General features: G+C 45.6%; 1 protein-coding gene across 5 annotated transcripts in view; it reads right to left on the reverse strand.

Moving 5' to 3' along the window:
• SNTG2 (syntrophin gamma 2) overlaps positions 1-17,850 on the reverse strand; it is a 198,877-nt gene extending 181,027 nt beyond the window's left edge. For 3 of the 5 annotated variants that reach the window (XM_060309457.1, XM_060309455.1, XM_060309454.1), the window contains exon 1: positions 17,083-17,164. In XM_060309457.1, coding sequence (XP_060165440.1) covers positions 17,083-17,154 — 72 coding nt within the window. In that variant the 5' untranslated portion in view covers positions 17,155-17,164. Of the gene's footprint in view, positions 1-17,082; positions 17,165-17,746 lie in introns of those variants that run through there. The other 2 variants (XM_060309458.1, XM_060309456.1) reach the window with 1 other exon arrangement.
• Positions 17,851-23,689: the final 5,839 nt, after the last annotated feature.

Raw genomic sequence — 23,689 nt, forward strand, 5'->3', positions numbered from 1 at the left:
GCGAGGGGTGAAGGAAGGAGGGTGGGTAGCACGAGCCTGGGACCCCAGCGCAGCTCTCTGAACACCCCAGACAACAGGGCACCTGAGAAAGGTGCCTGGGAGGGGATCCCGCCCCAGGACTCCTGCTGGTGGGGAGGCAGCAAGCCAGGTGCTATTGAGGGAAGACCTGAGTGCCCACCTCCATGGACAAGCAGAGAGGCCACAGACAGTGAGGATGCTTCAGGTCCCAGCACATTCAGGTGGAATTCCCCACAAAGAGAACAGGCACTGTGGGGAGGGGCAGCATTCTCAGAGAAAAGGCTTGAGGATTACTCATAACTAATGCAGCTTGAGGACTGCTCATAACTAATGCAGACACACCATGACACTAAGACTACGAAGGAAAAAAGGGCTTTGAGACACAGAGTGTAAACAGTCACCTGACCAGAGCGACAAGTCCACTGATGGCCGAGTGCTGGACAGCACCAGTGAGTCAGAGGAAATGATACCTTCGGAATACCAGTGAAAAATAAACCAGAATTCTGGAACGTTTTCAGGAAGCGAGTGTGGTAAAATGAGCGACTTTAGTCCTAAATAGACCCTCACCACTGAAACCTCTAGGGATGTCCTTCAGGACGAACAGGGATCCCAGAAGGAATGCCTGCGATCACAGAGGAACAGCACAGAGAAAACCGCAAGATGAGGGAGGAGCTTGTAGAAAAAGCAGGCCTAAGTCTGACTTTTGAAGTTAGAAAACAAGAGAGCACACATCATGTCAACAGCAGGGCATGAGTGGGTTGGAGCCGATGGGTTTCCGTCTCCCGTGGCCTTGAGGGTCTCCTTCCAGGAACCTATTCTCTCCCCTCTCGTCCACAAGGACCTGCTTCTATCGCACCTTCAGCTCTGATGAGCAGTTGCACTGGGTATAAAAGGCAGGACTAACAATGTTTCTTCTTCCATCAGCACCTTGGAAAGCACCATCCCACCGTCTTCTTCCCTCCACAGTCAGTGGTGAGATATCAGAATCAGAAAATGAACCACACAAATCCACCCTGAAAACATAATTTATTGATGCATTTCTGACAAATGAAAACCAACAGCTTGAGAACTGGCGAGCCTTGTGGGATTTAGAAATCCGGAATTTTCTCCTCATGGGATTATAAACTGTGAGTAAACTTAAGTGCTAACACAGATTCCTAAGGAACACAGTCAGCTTAGCCAGAGATAAGTGAGCCAGCAAGAAGGATCTGGATGGGCTGGTGCTGATTTCCACACACAAAAGCAGACATTCATCATTAAATCCCTTCTTATGAGAATAGCTGCAAAGCCTCTCTGCTGATACAATAGAATATTGAGCAGAGATTCAACGATATTGACGAACGTGTCTAAAAAGTGTGAAAATTATCATTTTTATAGTGAGAAAAATTTAAATGCAGGACAAAAAGTGCATCTAAAGGATGGTTTTAGCTAATAGGATACATAGTGAAAAAAGGCCAGAAGAGGAGTATGAAATGCTAGCCATACACATATGTCCAGGTCACACGCTTTCTTAGGCTGTTCAATGTTTTACACACTTTCCACACTGAGGCAGGAATATTATGCTACCATTCACACAAATGCCAAAATGTGAAACAAATGTATTTAAACCAAAGGAGGTAACAGAAAGAGCCAGAATCCCCCAGGAAGGACCGGAGAGGGGGCTCAACGCAGCCTCGCCCACGTGCTGCCACGCGGGGCCTCGCGACCCTGCTGCGGATGTCCAGCTTCATCCCCCGTCACCTCAGTCCTCCCCTCCTCCCGCCAACCCAAGCACAGCCTGAGGCTTTCACAGCCAACGTGGTGACACCACCGCGCGTCCGCCCCGTGGGGGCTCTCCCGGCTGAGCCACTGTTTCTCATTTTCCTCAGGACTGGGCTTCTTATTCCAGAACCCGCTGTGCAGACTCCTCCCAAACCTGCCCCTCCTCCTTCCCACCTGTGAAAATGGAAATTACAAATCTAAAAGCTTTTTGATTCCACCTGATAAAAGTGAAAAGAACCTATAGGTCACAATGGAATTTGATAAAGCGTAGGAAGGAAATAATTTTAATGCACAAAGCACTTAGAATTTCAAAGATCTGGGCTGCTCCCCACCTACATCAGGAAGAGAACGTACAAGGCACGTCACTCTTAGACGCAGCCAGGGTTTTGTATCTTGTCCTGACAGGAAAGCTTTGCAATTTTCCTTCCACTCTTTCTTAGCTACCAGCTTTTCCCTCTTCATTCTATTAAGTAATCTGCTACTTAATATAACATACCACGTTATATATGCTCATAACAAAGTAACAGTTAAATTACATTATCCAATTCAGAAATTAATTTGTAAATGTGATTAACTCTTATCTAAGCATTGCACTTCCCATTTATATCATTAGGTACTTCTTCCTATTTCATTCTGGCAGTTAGAACAAATCTATTTTATATACAGAGAAAGAGTATGTGAGTGCTCATGTCATTATTCATCTTTTATTATCTTTTGTTATTAGCAATTTCAGACTTCGATTTTAATTTCTTAAATCTTAGAGAAATACAATGGTTTTAGGTGAATATTATTCCAGAATCCTGAATGTCAATTTAGAACGTTTGACCTTATTAACTATATTAACATCAAAATATAAAATACATACATTTTACTTATATTGCATCTTAAAGTTAAAACATTTTGTAAGCTCAAATTATTTTTTTACATCTCTCCGGATTTTAAATGGACCAATTTCTTTTTAAAATGCCACTGATTTCAATCACAAGAAATTTTAGCTATAAATCCTGGTTCCCACTGTATTTCAAATCCTAAACACCAACTCAGATAAGTGGCTTTAGAGTTTTTCTCTAAAGCGATTACAGGAAATTCACAAAGCTTCAGTCAGCCCAGCTTCACTAAAATGTCACTACTTTGCAGAATTTAAAAATATGCCACATTTTACATCCAAATCTTGCATTATGTATTCACCAGTTATCACTGCAATGAGATGGAGAGTAAAAGTTAAACAACAAAAATACTTTATTTACAAATACATATTTAACATATAATAATAAAGGAAACTCTCCAAAAAATTCCATTCCAAATTTATTAAACTGATCTTATAATTTTAAACTGAAATTTGAAAATGTTTGTTTGAATTTGAATTTTTCAATACGCTGAAACAAAGATACTTAGAAATACAGTTCTGAGGGAAAAGGAAAAATATTTAAAAACTCTAGTCTTCAAGAATTAATTGAGGAGAGTGCCAGAACAGCGACTAACTGCTGAACAATCATTGACAAGAAGACAGTGGAACTCACCAAAAAAGATACCCCACGTCCAAGGACAAAGGAGAAGCTGCAAGGAGATGGTAGGAGGGGTGCAATCACGATAAAATCAAGTCCCATGACCCCTAGGTAGGTGACTCACAAACTGAAGAACACTTATACAACAGAGGTCCACCCACTGGAGTGAAGGATCTGAGCCCCACGTCAGGCTTCCCAACCTGGGGGTCTGGCAACAGGAGGAGGAATTGCCAGAGAATCCGACTTTGAAGGCTAGCGGGATTTGACTGCAGGACTTCAACAGGACTGGGGGAAACAGAGACTCCACTCTTGGCAGGCACACACAAAGTAGTGTGCGCATCGGGACCCAGGGGAAGGAGCAGTGACCCCATAGGAGACTGAACCAGACACATCTGCTAGTGTTGGAGGGTCTCCTGCAGAGGTGGGGGGTGGCTACGACTCACCGTGAGGACAAGGACACTGGCAGCAGAAGTTCTGGGAAGTACTCCTTGGTGTGAGCTCTCCCAGAGTCCGCCATTAGCCCCACCAAAGAGCCGGGTAGGCTCCAGTGCTGGGTCGCCTCAGGCCAAACAACCAACAGGGAGGAAACCCAGCCCCAACCATCAGCAGACAAGCAGATTGAAGTTTTACTGAGCTCTGCACACCAGAGCAACAGCCAGCTCTACCCTCCACCAGTCCCTCCCATCAGGAAGCTTGCACAAACCTCTTAGATAGCCTCATCCACGAGAGGGTAGACAGCAGAAGCAAGAAGAACTACAATCCTGCACCCTGTGGAACAAAAACCACATTCACAGAGAGACAGAAAAGATGAAAAGGCAGAGAGCTATGTACCAGATGAAGGAACAAGATAAAACCCCAGAAAAACAACTAAATGAAGTGGAGATAGGAAACTTTCCATAAAGAAGAATTCAGAATAATGATAGTGAAGATGATCCAGAACCTCGGAAAAAGAATGGAGGCAAAGATGGAGAAGATGCAAGAAATGTTTAACAAAGACCTAGAAGAATTAAAGAACAAACACCTAGAAGAATTAAAGAACAAACAAACAGAGATGAACAATACAATAACTGAAATGAAAAACACACTAGAAGGAATCAATAGCAGAATAACTGAGGCAGAAGAATGGATAAGTGACCTGGAAGACAGAATGGTGGAATTCACTGCAGTGGAACAGAATAAAGGAAAGAGAAAGAAAAGAAATGAAGACAGCCTAAGAGACCTCTGGGACAACATTAAACGCAACAACGTTCTCATTATAGGGGTCCCAGAAGGAGAAAAGAGAAAGGACCCAAGATAATATTTGAAGAGATTATAGTCAAAAACCTCCCTAACATGGGAAAGGAAATAGCCACCCAAGTCCAGGAAGCAGAGAGTCCCAGGCAGGATAAACCCAAGGAGAAACACACCAAGACACATAATTATCAAATTGACAAAAATTAAAGACAAAGAAAAATTATTAAAAGCAACAAGGGAAAAACGACAAATAACATACAAGGGAAGTCCCATAACATTAACAGCTGATTTCTCAGCAGAAACTCTACAAGCCAGAAGGAGTGGGATGATATATTTAAAGTGATGAAGGGGAATAACTTGTAACTAGGATTACTCTACCTAGCAAGGATCTCATTCAGATTTGATGGAGAAACCAAAAGCTTTACAGACAAGCAAAAGCTAAGAGAATTCAGCACCACCAAACCAGCTCTATAACAAATGCTAAAGGAACTTTCCTAAGTAGGAAACACAAGAGAAGAAAAGGACCTACAAAAACAAACCCAAAACAATTAAGAAAATGGTAATAGGAACAAACATATCGAAAACTACCTTAAATGTGAATGGATTAAATGCTCCAACCAAAAGACACAGTCTCGCTAAATGGATACAAAAACAAGACCCATGTATATGCTGTCTACAAGAGACCCACTTCAGACCTAGGGACACATACTGACTGAAAGTGAGGGGATGGAAAAAGATATTCTATGAAAATGGAAATCAAAAGAAAGCTAGAGTAGCAATACTCATATCAGATAAAATAGACTTTAAAATAAATAATGTGACAAGAGACAAAGAAGGACACTACGTAATGATCAAGGGATCAATCCAAGAAGAGGATATAAGAATTATAAACATATATGCACACAACATAGGAGCACCTCAATACATAAGGTAAATGCTAACAGCTATAAAAGAGGAAATCGACAGTAACACAATAATAGTGGGAGACTTTAACACCTCAGTTACACCAATGGACAGATCATCCAACCAGAAAATTAATAAGGAAACACAAGCTTTAAATGACACAATAGACCAGATAGATTTAATTGATATTTATAGGACATTTCATCTGAAAAGAGCCGATTACACTTTCTTCTCAAGTGCACATGGAACATTCTCCAGGATAGATCATATCTTGGGTCACAAATCTAGCCTTGGTAAATTTAAGAAAACTGAAATCATATCAAGTGTCTTTTCCAAACACAACACTATGAGATTAGAAATCAATTACAGGGAAAAAAACATAAAAAACACAAACACAGAGGCTAAACAATACATTATTAAATAACCAAGAGATCACTAAAGAAATCAAAGAGGAAATCAAAAAATACCTAGAGACAAGTGACAATGAAAACATGACTATCCAAAACCTATGGGATGCAGCAAAAGCAGTTCTAAGAGGAAAGTTTATAGCAATACAATCCTACCTCAAGAAACAAGAAAAATCTCAAATAAACAATCTAACCTTACACCTAAAGGAACTAGAGAAAGAAGAAAAAACAAAACCCAAAGTTAGTAGAAGAAAAGAAAACATAAAGATCAGAGCAGAAATAAATGAAATAGAAACAAAGAAAACAAGAACAAATATCAGTGAAACTGAAAGCTGGTTCTTTGACAAGATAAACAAAATTGATAAACCTTTAGCCAGACTTACCAAGAAAAAGATGGAGAGGACTCAAATCAATAGAAATAGAAATGAAAAAGGAGAAGCTACAACAGACACTGCAGAAATACAAAGGATCATAAGAGATTACTACAAGCAACTCTATGCCAGTAAAATGGACAACCTGGAAGAAATGGACAAATTCTTAGAAAGGTGTAACTTTCCAAGACTGAACCAATCACAATATGAATGAACCAATATGAACAGACCAATCACAAGTAGTGAAACTGAAACTGTGATTAAAAACAAAAGTCCAGGGCTTCCCTGGTGGTGCAGTGGTTGAGAGTCTGCCTGCTGATGCAGGGGACACAGGTTTGTGCCCCAGTCTGGGAAGATCCCACATGCCACAGAGCGGCTGGGCCCGAGAGCCATGGCCACTGAGCCTGTGCATCCGGAGCCTGCGCTCCACAACAGGAGAGGCCACAACAGTGAGAGGCCCGCGTACAGGAAAAAAAAAAAAGTCCAGGACCAGATGTCTTCACAGGTGAATTCTATCAAACATTTAGAGAACAGCTAACACCCATCCTTCTCAAACTCTTCCAAAAAATAGCAGAGGAAGGAACACTCCCAAACTCATTCTATGAGACCACCATCACCCTAATACTAAAACCAGACAGAGATACTACAAAAAAAAGAAAATTACAGACCAATATCACTGATGAATATAGATGCAAAAATCCTCAACAAAATACTAGCAAACAGAATCCAACAACACATTAAAAGGATAATACACCATGATCAAGTGGGATTTATCCCAGGGATGCAAGGATTCTTCAATATATGCATATCATTCAGTGTGATAAACCATATTAACAAATTGAAGAATAAAAACCATATGATCATCTCAATAGATGCATAAAAAACTTTTGACAGAATTCAAAACCCATTTATGATAAAAACCCTCCAGAAAGTGGGCATAGAGGTAACCTACCTCAACATAATAAAGGCCATACATGACAAACCCACAGCAAACATCATTCTCAATGGTGAAAAACTGAAACCATTTCCTCTAAGATCAGGAACAAGACAAGGATGTCCACTCTTGCCACTCCTATGCAACATAGTTTTGGAAGAAACTATGTAAATAGTGCTGTCATGTAGTGCTTCTTCTTTGGAAGAAGAAAAAGAAATAAAAGGAATACAAACTGGAAAAGAAGAAGTAAAACTCACTGTTTGCAGATGACATGATACTATACATAGAGAATCCTAAAGATGCCACCAGAAAACTACTAGAGCTAATCAATGAATTTCGTAAAGTGGCAGGATACAAAATTAATGCACAGAAATCTCTTGCATTCCTATGCAGTAACAATGAAAGATCAGAAAGAGAAATTAAGGAAATGATCCCATTCACCATTGCAACAAAAAGAATAAAATACCTAAGAATAAACCTACTTAAGGAGATAAAAGACCTCTACTCAGAAAACTTTAAGACACTGATGAAAGAAATCAAGGATGACACAAACAGATGGAGAGACATACCATGTTCTTGGACTGGAAGAATCAATACTGTGAAAATGACTATACTACCCAAAGCAATCTACAGATTCAATGCAATCCCTATCAAATTACCAATGGCATTTTTTACAAAACTAGAACAAAAACCTTAAAATTTGTATGGAGACACAAAAGACCCCGGATAGCCAAAGTTATCTTGAGGGAAAAAAACGGAGCTGGAGGAATCAGACTCCCTGACTTCAGACTATACTACAAAGCTACAGTAATCAACACAGTATGGTACTGGCCCAAAAAAGAAATACAGATCAGTGGAACAGGATAGAAAGCCCAGAGATAAACCCACACACCTATGGTCAACTAATCTATGACAAGGGAGGCAAGGATATACAATGGAAAAAAGACAGTCTCTTCAATAAGTGGTGCTGGGAAAACTGGACAGCTACATGTAAAAGAATGAAATTAGAACACTCCCTAGCACCATACACAAAAATAAACTCAAAATGGATTAAAGACCTAAATGTAAGGCTGGACACTATAAAACTCTTAGAGGAAAACATAGGAAGAACACTCTTTGACATAAATCACAGCAAGATCTTTTTTGACCCACCTCCTAGAGAAATGAAATAGAAACAAAAATAAACAAATGGGACCTAATGAAACTTAAAAGCTTTTGCACAGCAAAGGAAACTATAAACAAGATGAAAAGACAACCCTCAGAATGGGAGAAAATATTTGCAAGTGAATCAATGGACAAAGGATTAATCTCTAAAATATATAAACAGCTCATGCAGCTCAATATTAAAATAAACAAACAACCCAATCAAAAAATGGGCAGAAGACCTAAATAGACATCTCTCCAAAGGAGACATACAGATGGCCAAGAGGCACATGAAAAGCTGCTCAACATCATTAATTATTAAAAAAATACAAATCAAAACTACAATGAGGTATCACCTCACACTGTTCAGAATGACCATCATCAAAAAATCTACAAACAGTAAATGCTGGAGAGGATGTGGAGAAAAGGGAACCCTCTTGCAGTGTTGGTGGGAATGTGAATTGGTACAGCCACTATGGAGAACAGTATGGAGGTTCCTTAAATAACTAAAAATAGAATTACCATATGACCCAGCAATCCCATTATTGGGCATATACCCAGAGAAAACCATAATTCAAAAAGACACATGCACTCCAATGTTCATTGCAGCACTATTTGTAATAGCCAGGTCATGGAAGCAACCTAAGTGTCCACTGACAGACAAATGGATAAAGAAGATGTGGTACATATATGCAATGGAATATTACTCAGCCATAAAAAGAAACGAAATTGAGTTATTTGTAGAGATGTGGATGGACCTAGAGACTGTCATACTGAGTGAAGTAAGTCAGAAAGAGAAAAACAAATATCGTATATTAACGCATATTTGTGGAATCTAGAAACATGGTACAGATGAACCGGTTTGCAAGGCAGAAATAGAGACACAAATGTAGAGGACAAACATACGAACACCAAGGGGGGAAAGCGGGGGCGGGTGGTGGTGGTCGGATGAACTGGGAGATTGAGATTGGCTTATATACACTGATATGTATAAAATAGATGACTAATAAGAGCAAATGATTTTTCCAAGTGTGCTGTAACACACACACACACGCACACACACACACGCACACATGCACACTCACGCACGTGCACACACTCGCGCACACACACACACGCACACACGCACACACTGGCTCCTGTTTGTAATCAGTTATATTCCACCTGGATCTTTTGTTATTAACCTCCCCAAAAAAATAATTAATTGATAGTCATTATTCTAGAGATATGAGTATCCTCCCCAGTTTTCTCCTGACCTTACGGGTGAGTCACAGAGAAGTTGGTACCTGCCCACCGTCGCACAGTCACCTGAGAGCATCCAGGCTCCAGACTCTGGGGTCACAGAGCCAGGGTACAACCGGGCAACTGATGATCCAGGGCAGCCTCTCGAGACGCCAAGCTGAGCACTTATGATTAACACACACGATATTCTCTGAAGGTCGTGTCTCTCTCCCTCACAACGGCCATGAATATCTGCGATCACGTTTTCCGTGTGTCACGCTTTTCCTGTGCACACAGCCACAGTCGTACCCCCAGCAACAAGCAGCAGTCACCACTCGGGGCAGGGAGGAAGCACCTGTCGCCCACCACTCGTGCTCCCCTGCCCCGCCCCAAAGCCTGCGCTTCCAGAATGTACCTCCTCTAGTGGTCATGGGGGCGGGGGGGAGCTGAGGGGTGCTCACTGGCACGCACCTTGTGTCTGGACCCCTCTGCCCTGCTTTGTCCTCTCAGCTCCCTACACAGCTCCTAACAGGTGCTCAGACTTTGCTCTGTTCATGATGTACACGCATAAATGGTGTGCACGCAGGTGCAGGTATGTACACATCTGTAACCACAAAGCACTGTTCCAAATGACATTTAATTTTACCTTCATAAAGTCCTGACCCCTTCAGGAAAAGCCTCAAGCCTGTGGAAAAGGCCAGCCTGGTACCACTTCTCCTGGCTGCCCTCCCCGGCAGGAAGGCAGTGAAGCCTCTGGCGTTTCTAATGCCACAAATGCAGAAGCTGCTACTTGTCTACCTTGTCACACAAGCCATGACAGCCTGGATGTATCACCAAGATGACAGGACTGGCACTGCCTGCGCCGAGACCACACACCTTCCCCAAAGCACCGCTGCCGCCTCATGGGGTCCGAATGTCCCCAGGTTTACAGATGATGAGTAATTTTATACTCCTCGGCACATAACAAAAGCTTAAGGTAATTGTAATGTGAAGAGTCAACTACTGAAGCCATTTGGTAAAGTATAATTATCTGAAGAGAAATCATTAAGGATAATATTCAGCAGGATAGAGACGAGAAGAGAATACAGTATATTTTACCATTAACAGTTATGCTGATTTGTAAAATTGATATCAAAATGCAGCTATTATAGGGCTCCCCTGGTGTCGCAGTGGTTGAGAGTCCGCCTGCCGATGCAGGGGACACGGGTTCATGCCCTGGTCCGGGAAGATCCCACATGCCGCAGAGCGGCTGGGCCCGTGAGCCATGGCCGCTGAGCCTGCGTGTCCGGAGCCTGTGCTCCGCAATGGGAGAGGCCACAACAGTGAGAGGCCCGCATACCAAAAAAAAAAAAAAAAAAAAAAAAAAAGCAGCTATTATAAAAATATAAAGGCACAATTTTATTCAAACCCGAAATAGCTAATCAGGGCTTCCCTGATGGTGCAGTGGTTAAGAATCCACCTGCCAATGCAGGGGACACGGGTTCGAGTCCTGGTCCAGGAAGACCCCACATGCTGCGGAGCAACTAAGCCCGTGCACCACAACTACTGAGCCTGTGCTCTAGAGCCCGCGAGCCACAACTACTGAAGCCCGCACGCCTAGAGCCCGTGCTCTGCAACAAGAGAAGTCACCGCAATGAGAAGCCCGCGCTCTGCAACAAGAGAAGCCACCGCAATGAGAAGCCCACGCACCGCAATGAAAAGCAGCCCCCGTTCGCCGCAACTAGAGAAAGCCCGTGCGCAGCAACAAAGACCCAACGCAGCCAAAAATAAATAAATAAATAAATAAATAAATTTACAAAATAGCTAATCATAAATATAAATTCTCAGTACAAGAGCCAGAAACAGAACTTCCTCCCTCTTACAGCATGACATACCATTAATTCAGATAAACACTTATGATTCAACAGTGCGTATCAGCTGTTACGTACCAGGCATGTAATTTATTCACGCAGTCTTGTGTCTCTTTCTGAAAGAAAGGGGAACTTCCCTCCTCACTCACAAGCAGCCTCACTGGCAAAGGGGCAATCATGCCCTTTCCAAAGGCAATCGTTGACTTAGACTGGTCCATATTTACACCTGAGGGTGGGATGAGGCCCATAAAACATACGGGCACCAGATACCCAGACAAAGGTAGGTTCTGAAAGCAGGAGAGAAGGGGCGCGACTGTGACTGGGAATAAGCAGGGCTGATGGAGGCTGGGACAGAGGCCAGGGATGGGGTCAATGTCCAGGGAGAGGCCCTGAGGTGGCCTCAAGGACACGAGCACATCGGACAAAGACCTGGGCTGGGTGGGCAGTGCTGCCGTCGTCTGACACATAAACACAGAGAGAGAACGGGGTTTCAGGGTTAAGATTAGGCGGAGGATCTTGGAAGTGTTAACTGAACAGCCAAGCAGGGCTCACCGAGGCACCGCGTTGGGCATCAGTGGGTTAACCAGAGGGGGGTGAGGCCACCTGGAAACATAAAGCAAGAAAAGAACCTACAGAAGAAGGTCTGTACACCCCACTCTGAAAGGCAGAGCAGAGGACTAGGTCCCCAAAGAGCCGGAGACGGAAGGAGGAAAAGCAGAGGGTCGGGGAGGGAGGTGCGCCAGGTGAGCCGTCAGCAGCTCAAACCACTTAGAGGTGAAGCCAGAAGGGGGCAGCAGGCCTGGGGCCTGGGGACATGGTGGCCTGAGTGTCACAGGGACAGAGGTGAAGATGGTCAGCTGGGGGCAGGGACCACAAAGGGACAGCTCCAGGGGCAACACACTCGGAGGGAAAGAGTCAGGGAGGTGGGATCAGCTCCCCTTCCACCTCTTGTACTCTGACTTAGCAAGGGAAGCTGGTCTCCCTTTAAAGACCCGACGGCCACCACACTTAGTTTCTGAAAGTCGTGTCATGCAAAACGTGTGCGAACATTGTCAAATGCAACATTTATTGTCAATAGAAAGTGTTGTAATTCCTGATAGGAATAACTGGCAGCTATGTCACACTTTATAAATACAGATTATTCTCCTAAACACTAGCTCAATGAACAAAAATGTCCTAATGTAGAATCTGGGTGCATTCATGTGGTTATATTCCTACTGATGCTAATTCATAAAACAGACAATAAAACATACACCTGCTGAGAGCATTCAGTCATTCTAGAAATGGAACTGGATTCTTACAATGATTTGTCATTCAAACTACTTCGATTAAAATATAAATAATTACAGTTACCTCTCTTTTAGTCAACGCTTAAATGCAATTACCACTCACTGCAAAGGGGAGGGGAGTCAGCCTTCAACTAAAATCAGCACGAGAAATAAAGTACTATGAATGCTAATAACACCATGAGATTGACAATATTGAACCTTACCATTTATATGATCGTATTTATAATGGTACAATTCAGCGCCATAAGACAATGAGATTCATCCAGATTTCAAATGAATTTTGGTGCCTATCAAAACTAGAATTGGGGCTTCCCTGGTGGCGCAGTGGTTGAGAGTCCGCCTGCCGACGCAGGGGACACAGGTTCGTGCCCCGGTCCGGGAGGATCCCACATGCCGCGGAGCGGCTGGGCCCGTGAGCCATGGCCGCTGAGCCTGCGCGTCCGGAGCCTGTGCTCCGCAGCGAGAGAGGCCACAGCAGTGAGAGGCCCGCGTACCGCAAAAAAAAAAAAAAAAAAACTAGAATTGATGCCAAATGTGAACAGTTCAGAGTCGGGTTTATTCACTCAGAATAATAAGTGTGACTATAAGTAACCTGCAGACAGTGCTGAGTGTAAAGCGCAGAGACACAGCCGCTCTGGAAACTCTCGCAGGAGAAGCAGGTCATCGCCGGCGCCAGGGCTCCACGGCAGGTCAGCGCGGTGCCCACACGTAACTGGCCTTTTCTAACTGTTTCCAACAGGGCCTGCTGAGCGGTCCGCTAAGCAAGCTAAGAGGCACATTCACTTTTCAAAAGTCCTACTTCTTTTCTTAATTAAAACATAGCTAGTTAACAATATTTATGGATGTAAAACTACAGCCTCCGTAGAAACCAGAAACTGTCTCACCAACAATTTTAATTGAGAAATCACCACAGCATAATATTCGCCACACTTTTTTAACATCCTTGAAGATGAAACACAAGAGAGGAAGGAGGTGAGGGCTGCGGGGAGGCCCGGAGGGTGGGCGTCCAGGGCCGGAGACTCTGCTGCTCAGCACAGAATGAGCGGGGACCTCAGTGGCCTGGGGGAAACTGACATCCAGTGTTCGCGGAAAACAAGCCCAAAGCTCTCCAAAGTACAATCTGAATGACAACATGCAGCAACCAGCTGATACTAAGGAAAAGCACACGCCAGTCTAAACACAAATACTTTTTTCCATGAAATTCGCATGCACTTTTCCCCTAAAAGCATTTCTTTAACCTGCCTTGGTACACTGCAAAAAATACAGGTCGATTCTAATTAGCGGGTTTCTGAGGATGTTGGAATCAGGTCTGAAGTGACTCAGAACCCAGACCACAGGCTCTTCGGGTGAGGGGGAGGCAGGGGACACAGGGTTCCCCGTCCCCGTCCCGCATGCAGCGGCCACCCATCACCCGTGTCCACGTGCCTCAGAGCGAGTGTCTGCTCGGAGAAGGGCAGCGCGGGGGCCTGGGGTACAGAGATAGACCTCACGTGCCTGACGCCACCTGCTTCCTGTGGTGGCAGGCGAGCTGCTCTCATAATTCTGCAGCTGGGGTACCCGTTTGACAAAGAGGGAACCCGGCTGTAAACTCACTGACACGAGCTCCCCTCCCTCCACCCAATGATAAAGCAGCTCAACGTCTCCGTCTGCCACTCACTCCCTTGATGGAACTCACATCAGGGCTGCCCTCTTGTCACCCTTCTTAAGTGTGTCTCCTGGGACATCTAGGGACATGGAACTAAATTAAACTTGGATCTTGGAAACCGATCCAAGATAGGAAACCTATCTCCTGGTAAAATCAGGCAATTCCCCATCTTAAAATATGAGAATCTTGCTTATGACATCATAGACATCATCAGAAATTCTACACTTGAAGTCAAAGATGAGTCAGCAAGGATGAGAGACACGTGACAAAAGCACAGAACAAACGGACATCCTTCCCCAGAGGTTACCTGTTTCCTTTAGCTCCTGCGATAACTCACATCTCTAACTAGATGACGAAGTGGTGACACTAACAGATGCACACTTTAAATGACCTGACATGCTCTCACCTTCCAGTCGCCAAGCTCACCGTGAGAACTCACATATGACTGGCTCTCCCAGGCTTCCAGCCCCTGGACTGAAGCAGTGATGTTAATTAAAAACAGAAAATTGCATTCAGCACAAACCAACAGCAGTGGTTGAACAGGAAAGCAGGACACCTTTACACACTGCACTGGCGGTTCTCCACCAGGGGTTTAACCACAGGGACACAGGAGACTCAGGGACACAGGTATATGAACTGGCTCAACTTAGGGAATACAAGTAACAGGGAACAGCCACCTAAAACGAAAGAGAAAAGGAAGTTCCAATCCTGAGCAAGAGACATTCAAATGTGGCCAAATTCTCATGATTCAAACCAGCAGTCATAAAGAACATGGTTCCAGCCATGACTGTGAGCTATGAACCTTCCTGTTTTAAAAGACACATGTGTAGACAGAACAGTTAACAGGGGGCAAGAATCTGAGCCCTGCTGTAGGCTGTAGCACGCAGCATCTGAGCACACCTGATTACTTAGGACACCGGAGGGACCATTCCTGCTACTACGGGATCCATGTTACTATTCCGACACTTGTCCTTTGGTGCTGACAGAACTTCCTGGCTGGAACACAATCATGGCTGGAACCTTGGCTGGAAAATGGCCCTAAACATCTTTGCACTGTGGACCTCTGATGGCCATAAATTTTTCACTTGAATCCTTGGAATCTAGACAACCATGCAGATTTGCTGCTTTTCTTATCAGTAACTATCCATAACATTGAGTTTACATAGTTATTCAATCACTTCAGTTAAGAACTTAGTGCTTCTAATTAGAAAAATGATGACACACAAGAAAGTCGTTTCAAACCCAGTATGAGGCACATAGGATGCATCTTATAATCAAGGTTCTTATTACAAATAAGCACTAATTACAGCCTCAGCAAAAGGGGCATGGAGCCCCTCTCTGAGCCCTCAATTTAATGTCTTAATGTAGTCAACATTTAGCACCCTGGAGAGTACTTATTTGAGAACCTGCCGTTGATATATTTTTTAAAAACTTAAATTATTGCCAATAACTCGTCCACTGGGTCAGTTATGCAGTATGATCAATCCACTTGGTTCTTCCACTATAATTACAGTGGTTATAAACAGGACGGCTGCAAGAACACCTCAAGCAGACGGGCAGCTCCTAACCAGAGAGGGCATGGCTGCAACACTCCAGGCAGTGACAGAACTCCCAGCCTCTCTTTCTTAAGCAGTTTACTTCCGATTACTCCAAGCACATCTTCCCGGTTTAATTTCCACCTGCAGTAGCTGGAAAACTACTCTGTGGCAAAGTACTTTGCACAATCAGCACAGAACTTTACATGAAATTTAATTTCAAGATTTTGTGGAAACACCCCAAAATTGTACAACTTGAAGGAAGATGCAACTGTCTCTACATAAGCTTTTTTTTTTTTTTAAGAAAATCATACAGTCATTAGTACTACTGCCCTGGTTTAGAAGCATCCTGACACACAAGAATTTATAAAAGCCTTCAACCCACAGTCTCCGAAACATTTCTCGGTTATCCTGAAAAGGATTGCTAGACACACTCCGGTTTTCACTGTCGCTCCCGGGCTTAGGGAGTCTGTGAGGACAAACCCGAAGGGAGGCGGTTCCAGCCAGATTAGTCAATCAGTCGGGGAGCCTCGGCTGCGGTTCCTAAACTGTTTCCAGAACACTCGGTTATGCTGGGGGTGGCGACGCGAAGGCTTCCAAGAACTTTTCGTTTTTGACTGAGCCACATTTCTGTTTTCCCCCAACAGTTAAGTTATTTAAAAGTAAGAGGGTGGAGGGGAGTCGTCTGGGGCAGGGATAAGAAGCGATGTCACACAGACACGCACGCACGAATCGGTATCACGAAGTGGGCGTCCAGAGCTGAGCTGTCCCCTAAGTAGCGGGGCGCTCGGCCGGGGGGGGGACCCCAGCACCGGGCAGAGGCCCCCCAAGACGGAGCTGAGCTCAGGAGGCCGTCCGCCGCGGCCCCTGAGGCCAGGAGCCGCTCGCAGGGAGACATGAGGGGCGAACCCCGAACCCCCAACACTGGAGAACCTGGTTCCCACGGGCCACGGAGCCGCTGCACCTTCACGACAGGGAAAGGCAGACCCTACAAGTTTCCGTCTGGGATGCTGGGCCGGGAGGACGGAGGGTCAGGGGGTCTGCGCCCGCCCGCCCGCACGAGCCGCCCCGGGAGATGGGGATGGAGACGCAAGAGGGAAGGGGGCGCCGGGTGAGGAGGGGGCGGAGGATGAGGAGGGCGCGCGGAGGAGAGACAGGGGCGCTGGGAAGGGGAGGGCCTGGAGGGAGAAAGGGGTGCAGAGGAGAAGGGGGCGCAGGGAGAGGAGGGGCGCGCGCAGAAAAGACGGCCGGGAGGGCCGGCACTCACCCTCGCGGGCACTAGCAGGCGGCCGGAGCGCCCGCGGGGGGCAGCCGGGGGGAAGGGTCCCTCGGCGCTCATCGCCGCCCACTCGGCGGGACCAGCGCTCCGGGCCGCGCGAGCTCAGCGCCGAGGCCCCGCGCGAGCCTCCTAGGGCCCCGCGGGCGCCACGTCCGCGCCCCTCTGCGCTCCGGCGCCGCTCGGGCTCGGCTCTGGCTCCGCGGGCAGCGGCGGGAGGAGCTGAGCGCCGCCCACCGCCCGTGAGTGCCGCCCACCGCCCTGAGCACCGCCCACCGCCCTGAGCACCGCCCTCCGCCCTGAGCACCGCCCACCGCCCGTGACCACCGCCCACCGCCCGTGAGCGCCGCCCACCGCCCTGAGCACCGCCCACCGCCCTGAGCACCGCCCACCGCCCGTGACCACCGCCCACCGCCCGTGAGCGCCGCCCACCGCCCGTGACCACCGCCCACCGCCCTGAGCACCGCCCACGCGACCCGCCGGGAGAAGAGGGGAGCGCGGCTGCCGGGGGGCGGGGACGTGTCCCGGGTTGCGGCGCTCCGGGGGAGAGCAGGAGAGGTGACAGCCTCTGGGGGCTGCCGCTCCACCGGGCCGGGGTCGAGCGCTCCTCCCGCTCGGCGGCCCCTCCCCGCCCCTGCTCCCCGGTGGATCTGACCTGGGGCATCCCCCCGTCCGCAGTCGGGTGCCTCCGGGCCTTCCCCGCCCTCGGATGGTCGCAGGGCAGCTGCCTGCCGGGTCCCTGGGGACCCCTCCGCCGGGGTCTCCCCTTCACGTGGAGCTGGTGCTGGACCCTGGGGACTGTCCAGAAAAGGAAAGGACGCCTCTCGCGCCCGCGAGCCCCACCCGCGCCCCGGGCTGGCGGCTCGGCGGCGCCCGTGTCCTCCCTGCGGACCCGGGGACGCCCTGGGGCGCGGGGCTGCGCGCACCTCCCGGCAGTGGGGCAGCAGCCGGTCGGCGATTCCCTTGCTCTCTCAGGACAGTATCGGGCTGCGTAGACCCAAGTCATCCTCGTTCAAGCGTAAACGAAAGTTTGGCATAAATCTCAGGAAAACACCCCCACCCCCCAAGCTACCAACCTTTACAAAGGGCGTGGGTTTTCCTCCCTTTCCAAATCCCGCGTCTCCCGGTCGCGCAAACTCTCAGGGGCGCAGACGCGCGCGGCCTTTCATCTGCGGAAGCCCGTTCGCTGTCCTCTGAGGCGGGAAAGCGCGAAAGCCGAGGTGTCGGGACCGGCGTGACCCCGTCTCTGCGAGTGGAACGCCTGACGCATGGCGGACAAGTGGCGGTGGAACAGACACGAGAGACGCTGCTCTTTCTCACGGCAACCTGGTTTTTTCGAGCTTTATCGGGAAATAATGGATGGATAACAGTGTGTAAATTTAAGGTGTACAAAGTGTTGACTTGATACACTTATACCGCCGTGTGATTACCACCCTCGGTTAGCTGACCTTCACCAGGTCACATAATTACCATTTCTTTTCAGAAGTGGGAAATACAGTCTTGATAACTATAATCACCATGCCATACATTAGACCCCCAGAATGTATGCATCTTATAACTGAACAGTTTGTACCCTCTGATCAACGTCTTTGCAGCCCCCAGCTCCCCAGCCCCTGGTACCCACCCATCTACTCTGTTTCTCTGCGTTGGCCTTTCTTAGATTCCATATTTAAGTGAGATCATACAGCATGTGTCTTACTCTGACTTAACGGAATGCCCTCAAAGTCCATCCATGTGGTTGCAAAATATCAAGATTTCCTCTTTCTGATGGCTGAATAATATTCATTATATGTACATATAATATACATACATATACACATAGGCACATATATATCACATATACACATTTATATCTGATAGATATCACAATACATATACATACACACAGGCACACACACCCCACATCTTCTTTATCGTTCATCCGTTGCTGGATACTTGGGTTGTTTCCATGTCTTGGCTATTGTGAATAATGTTGCAGTAAACATGGGAGTTCATAAATCTTTTCGATATCCTGTTTTCCTTTGGTTATACGCCCAGAAGTGGGATTGCTGGGTATAATAATAATTTTATTTATTTTTCGAGGTACTTCCATACTGCTTTCTCCAGCTTCCTATGAGCAGAAAACTAGTGTGTGTTTTTGTTTTTTTAATTTATTTTTTTTTAACTGAGGGTTTTTTATTTATTTATTTTATTTATTTATCTTTGGCTGCGTCAGGTCTTCATTGCTGTGTGCGGGCTTTCTCTAGCTGCGGCGAACAGGGCTACTCTTCATTGTGGTGCGCGGGCTTCTCATTGTGGTGGCCTCTCTTGTTGTGGAGCATGGGTTCTGGGTGTGCGGGCTTCAGTAGTTACAGGACCTGGGCTCAGTAGTTGTGGTTCGTGGGCTCTAGAGCGCAGGCTCAGTAGTTGTGGTGCACGGGCTTATTTGCTGTGTGGCATGTGGAATCTTCCCGGACCAGGGCTCCAACCCGTGTCTCCTGCATTGGCAGGTGGATTCTTAACCACTGTGCCACCAGGGAAGCTCCTTGTGTGTGTTTTTAAAACCATATTTGCTACAAAAGAAGTGTGTTTGCATACGCCATAATTTCTCTATGTTGTCTAAACTAGAAATTCACTAAAGAGTAAAACAACTAATTATTTAAGAAAAAGAGAATCACATGATCATTACCATATTTCTATTTTTAAACCTGATATTAATATGAATTACAACTAAAACTCACAAGAACTACATTGTAGAGCAGGTATCACTTTTTCCCAGTCTTCAGATAATAAATTTTACGGCTAAATTAATATTGTTTTGGAAATTTGTTAATATTTGTGTGCTAAGGAGTTGAAGTGAGTACTATTTTTGAGACTTTTTTGGAAAAAATGACATTTCACATTAAAAAGGATGGTGTGATATAATCGACACTAATATGCTACTCAAAGAACAGGAAGGGAAGGGGGGAGGGAGGAAGGGAGGGAGGAGAAGAAGGAGAAAGGAGAGAAAGATTCCACAGCAGTGGAGGGGATTCCTGTAGGAAACCTCTCCCAGGGGAGCCATGGCTGTTGGGGGCCCTTGAGAATCAGCAGATCCTCGGAGGACTCAGAAACTGACCAGGGCTAGCACCAGGGTCCTGGGGCCTGTGCAACTGCAGGATAACGCAAGGGCTTTTAAGTCATGGTCCAAGAGTGGGTTTTAGGCAGGTGATCAGTGAATGCCTCTAACTGTATGTAAATATTTATATCTTTTACCGCTTTTAATAGTCAATATTTTTTCAATCATTCACACATTCAACAACGATTGATTGCTGATGGATGTCTAGATGGCTTAGTAGATATTGGGGGTGTGATGAATGTAAGACCACCAGGTCCTCATGGAGCTCAGTCTAGTGGCTCACGGACATAAAGTTACTGCCTCCCTTATTTGATGGCTTACAGACATTTTATTACCCATGTAATAAAAATGTCCTTCCCAAATCATGTTCTTAGCATACGTGTTAAATATCTTTGAGAATGAATGAGTGAACTCAAAACTGATTATGTCACCGTATCCTTACCTGAGTAAGAATATTTGGAGAAGATATTAAATATATCCAGTAGGCATTGTAATATTCAAATATGTACCTGAATTTTTAGAATGGTCTCCGAATAGAAATAAACCATGAACACGTTTAGTTCTGACTCATAACCAAGTCCCAAATCTTATTTTCAGAGTTATATAAGCGTACAGAGGCTCTGAGGAGAGAATTCGTTTCTGAACACAAAGATACTTTGATTCTCATAGGCTTAAGAGAAATGAATAGAAATTTGAGCAACATGATATGATTCTCCTCAACTTTTGCTGTGACAAAACAATTATGAGGCTAATTTCTCATTTAATACTTTCTTTTTCTTAATAAGTACATTAGAAATGTACAAAGTGTATGAATTTTGAAAAGTTTGAATTTCTGATTTATGTACTTTTTCTTGCAGAAAATTGCTTGCAATCTACAGGTGTTTTTCTTTATAAGAAAGTGCTTCAGTAAAACACCCACCTACAACCAAGAATATGGGATTCTTTTGTTTCGTAATTTAATAAGATAATCATTCATTTACCTCCTTCCTTATTTATTCAAAAATCTGCACTGGACTTGTGTTATGTATCAGGCTTGTGCTACACGGGACAAACACGATGGTAACAGAGACCACGTGCTCTGGTCCAGTGTGCAGAATACAACACCGGAAGCGTAAGCAGAAACAGCGGGAGCCAAGGGGTTTGGCATTAGTTGGCAAGTGAGTACGGGATGCCCGAGCTTCTGTCCAGTCTCCTCAGTCTCCCCTCCCTCAACGCCATGGTCCTCACCGCCCACATCTGCCCTACCAGCCCCAGGAACCAACCACCTGCAGTCCCACTGTCAGTACCCCTCCCTCCAGCTCATTTCCTCTGCATGTCCCCTGTGTCTCACTCTACACCACTGTCATCAGTCTCTTACAAACATTCCTAATTTCCCCCAGTTTTTCTCGCTGTCATACTTGCCTCACGAAACCACAAACCTGGTTAAGCCCAACTATCCACCTGTCCCTTACCTTTCCCCAAACACCTGAACCCCGTGAGGGAAAACCACAGAGCCCTAACAACTGGTCTGTTTCCCTCCAGGACCACATCTCAAGCAGGCGCCCAGTCACTCCTGTGGTTCAGCCACCCCTCCCTGTGAGTTTGACTTCCAGGCTCTAAAACAACTTCCCTCCTTCCTCCCTCCCATATTCTCTCTCTCTCTCTCTCTCTCTCTCTCTCTCTCTCCCCCTTTCCCTCCACCTCCATTCACTCCGCTGCAGATAGTCTCTCTAATTCAAAGAGAAACTAGAAACAATTAGATAGGAGCTACCTCATGTGTCTCCCACCCTATAATCAAATCCACCCACCTTCTGTTCCCTCCACAGACACTTTCTGCTGCCCTTCTCAGGGGACCTGCCCTGCCTTATGGAAGGTAGTCCGCCGCACCCCAATTGCTAAGGAACCTGTCACTTTCGCCTTTTCCTGCAGTACCCCTTCCTCCCCTCCCATACCCCCTCCCTCATCCTCCGGATGAATTGCCCATTTTCATCTCCCTCCCAAACCAGATTCTCAAAGAGCTTTAACTCCCCACCTCAGGCTCTCCTCCATCCTCTCCAGCTGGCTTATCCACCTGCCACCAGGAGTCAGCCTCCTTCAGGGCTCCAGCGACAGCCCCCCTCCACCCAGACATTCAGGTCAGCATAACAAGGTCCCCCACGGATCTGATCAAATTTGAGTGAATATCAACCTGAATAATCAATTAATGAAAAATGACGAAGTCTTTGTAGTTACTTGAAGGCCCAGTTACAAGTTGATCCTCAGAAAATGAAAACCAGAGTTCTTTTTCCTGGAAAGGGGCCAACAGTCAGGATTAACCTGGACAAAGGGAATCACACACTTTCAGTTCCATTGCTCCCAGGCCAGGTCCGTGGTGTTTCCCTGCTCATCTTTAGAGAAGAAGGCCTGGTCTCTGGGCCTTCAGAAGGCACAGTGGCAGAAGAGGTAGCGTCCATATCTGCGCACAGGACAGCTCTGTGGGCAGCCGTGCACTTACCCAATCATTCCAATAACTTTCAGTGCTGGTATCATAGTCCCAATCTGAGGGAAAAAAACAGGGCTTGAGAGGTTGATATGTAAGCTTTTGACTCAGCAATACCACATGTAAGAATTTATCATAGTACATGATAAAAGTAACTGTGCACACACACATGTAGACACAGGACTGCTCATTACAGCCTTACTAAGACAAAAATATCAGAACACCATCTTTATACATAAAAAGGGATTCATTAAATAAAATATCATCCGTACACATTTTTTATGAAGCTGTTACCAAGAATGAGGTATATTTACATTTATGTCTAGTAGACAAAGTCTACAATATGTTAAGAGAAAACGAAGTTATAAAATGTATATATTGAATAATACACTTTATGAAAAAACGTAGTACCATTTATGTAATAGAGAACGCATATAAGTAAGGTGTGCTCTGGGGCAGGCTCGGGAGAACCCCAAGTCCTCCGGGTGCGGAGAGGCGTGTTGGCGACCTGGCCACAGACAGGGTACCAGCATCTGAGAAGGTGGTGTGTGTACGCGCGTTAGCATCTGTACTTCCATAGACGTGAGGATGGTGGCTGCCGTGAAAATATATGTGATTATGAAGAATACTTTTATTTCATTCTTCATAAAATTTGTAGTTTTCACTTTTCAAAGAGAAACGCTAGTACCTGTATATCGATACAGTTCTATATGCTATCAGTGCCATATAGCTTTATATGTAGTATACATATGGTGAATACTACATGATAAACACCATGCAGAAATAAGTTTGTTCCTTTGGAAAAAGTACATGTGAACTTATATTCAACTGAACTCTACAGCAAGTTTCCAAACATGATTTAGTATGCATACTGTTTCGTCAGAGACTATTACTTACAATTCCTTATGAAATTTTATGTAAAATACAGACTTTTATTTCAAGTCATTCATTTTCTTGACTTTCATTGACTTTCATCAGTATTTTGTAAGTCTCTCTCTATACACACACACACACACACACACACACACACACATATAATATGG

This window comes from Globicephala melas, chromosome 12 (assembly GCF_963455315.2).
Source record: "Globicephala melas chromosome 12, mGloMel1.2, whole genome shotgun sequence".
Lineage (NCBI taxonomy): Eukaryota > Metazoa > Chordata > Mammalia > Artiodactyla > Delphinidae > Globicephala > Globicephala melas.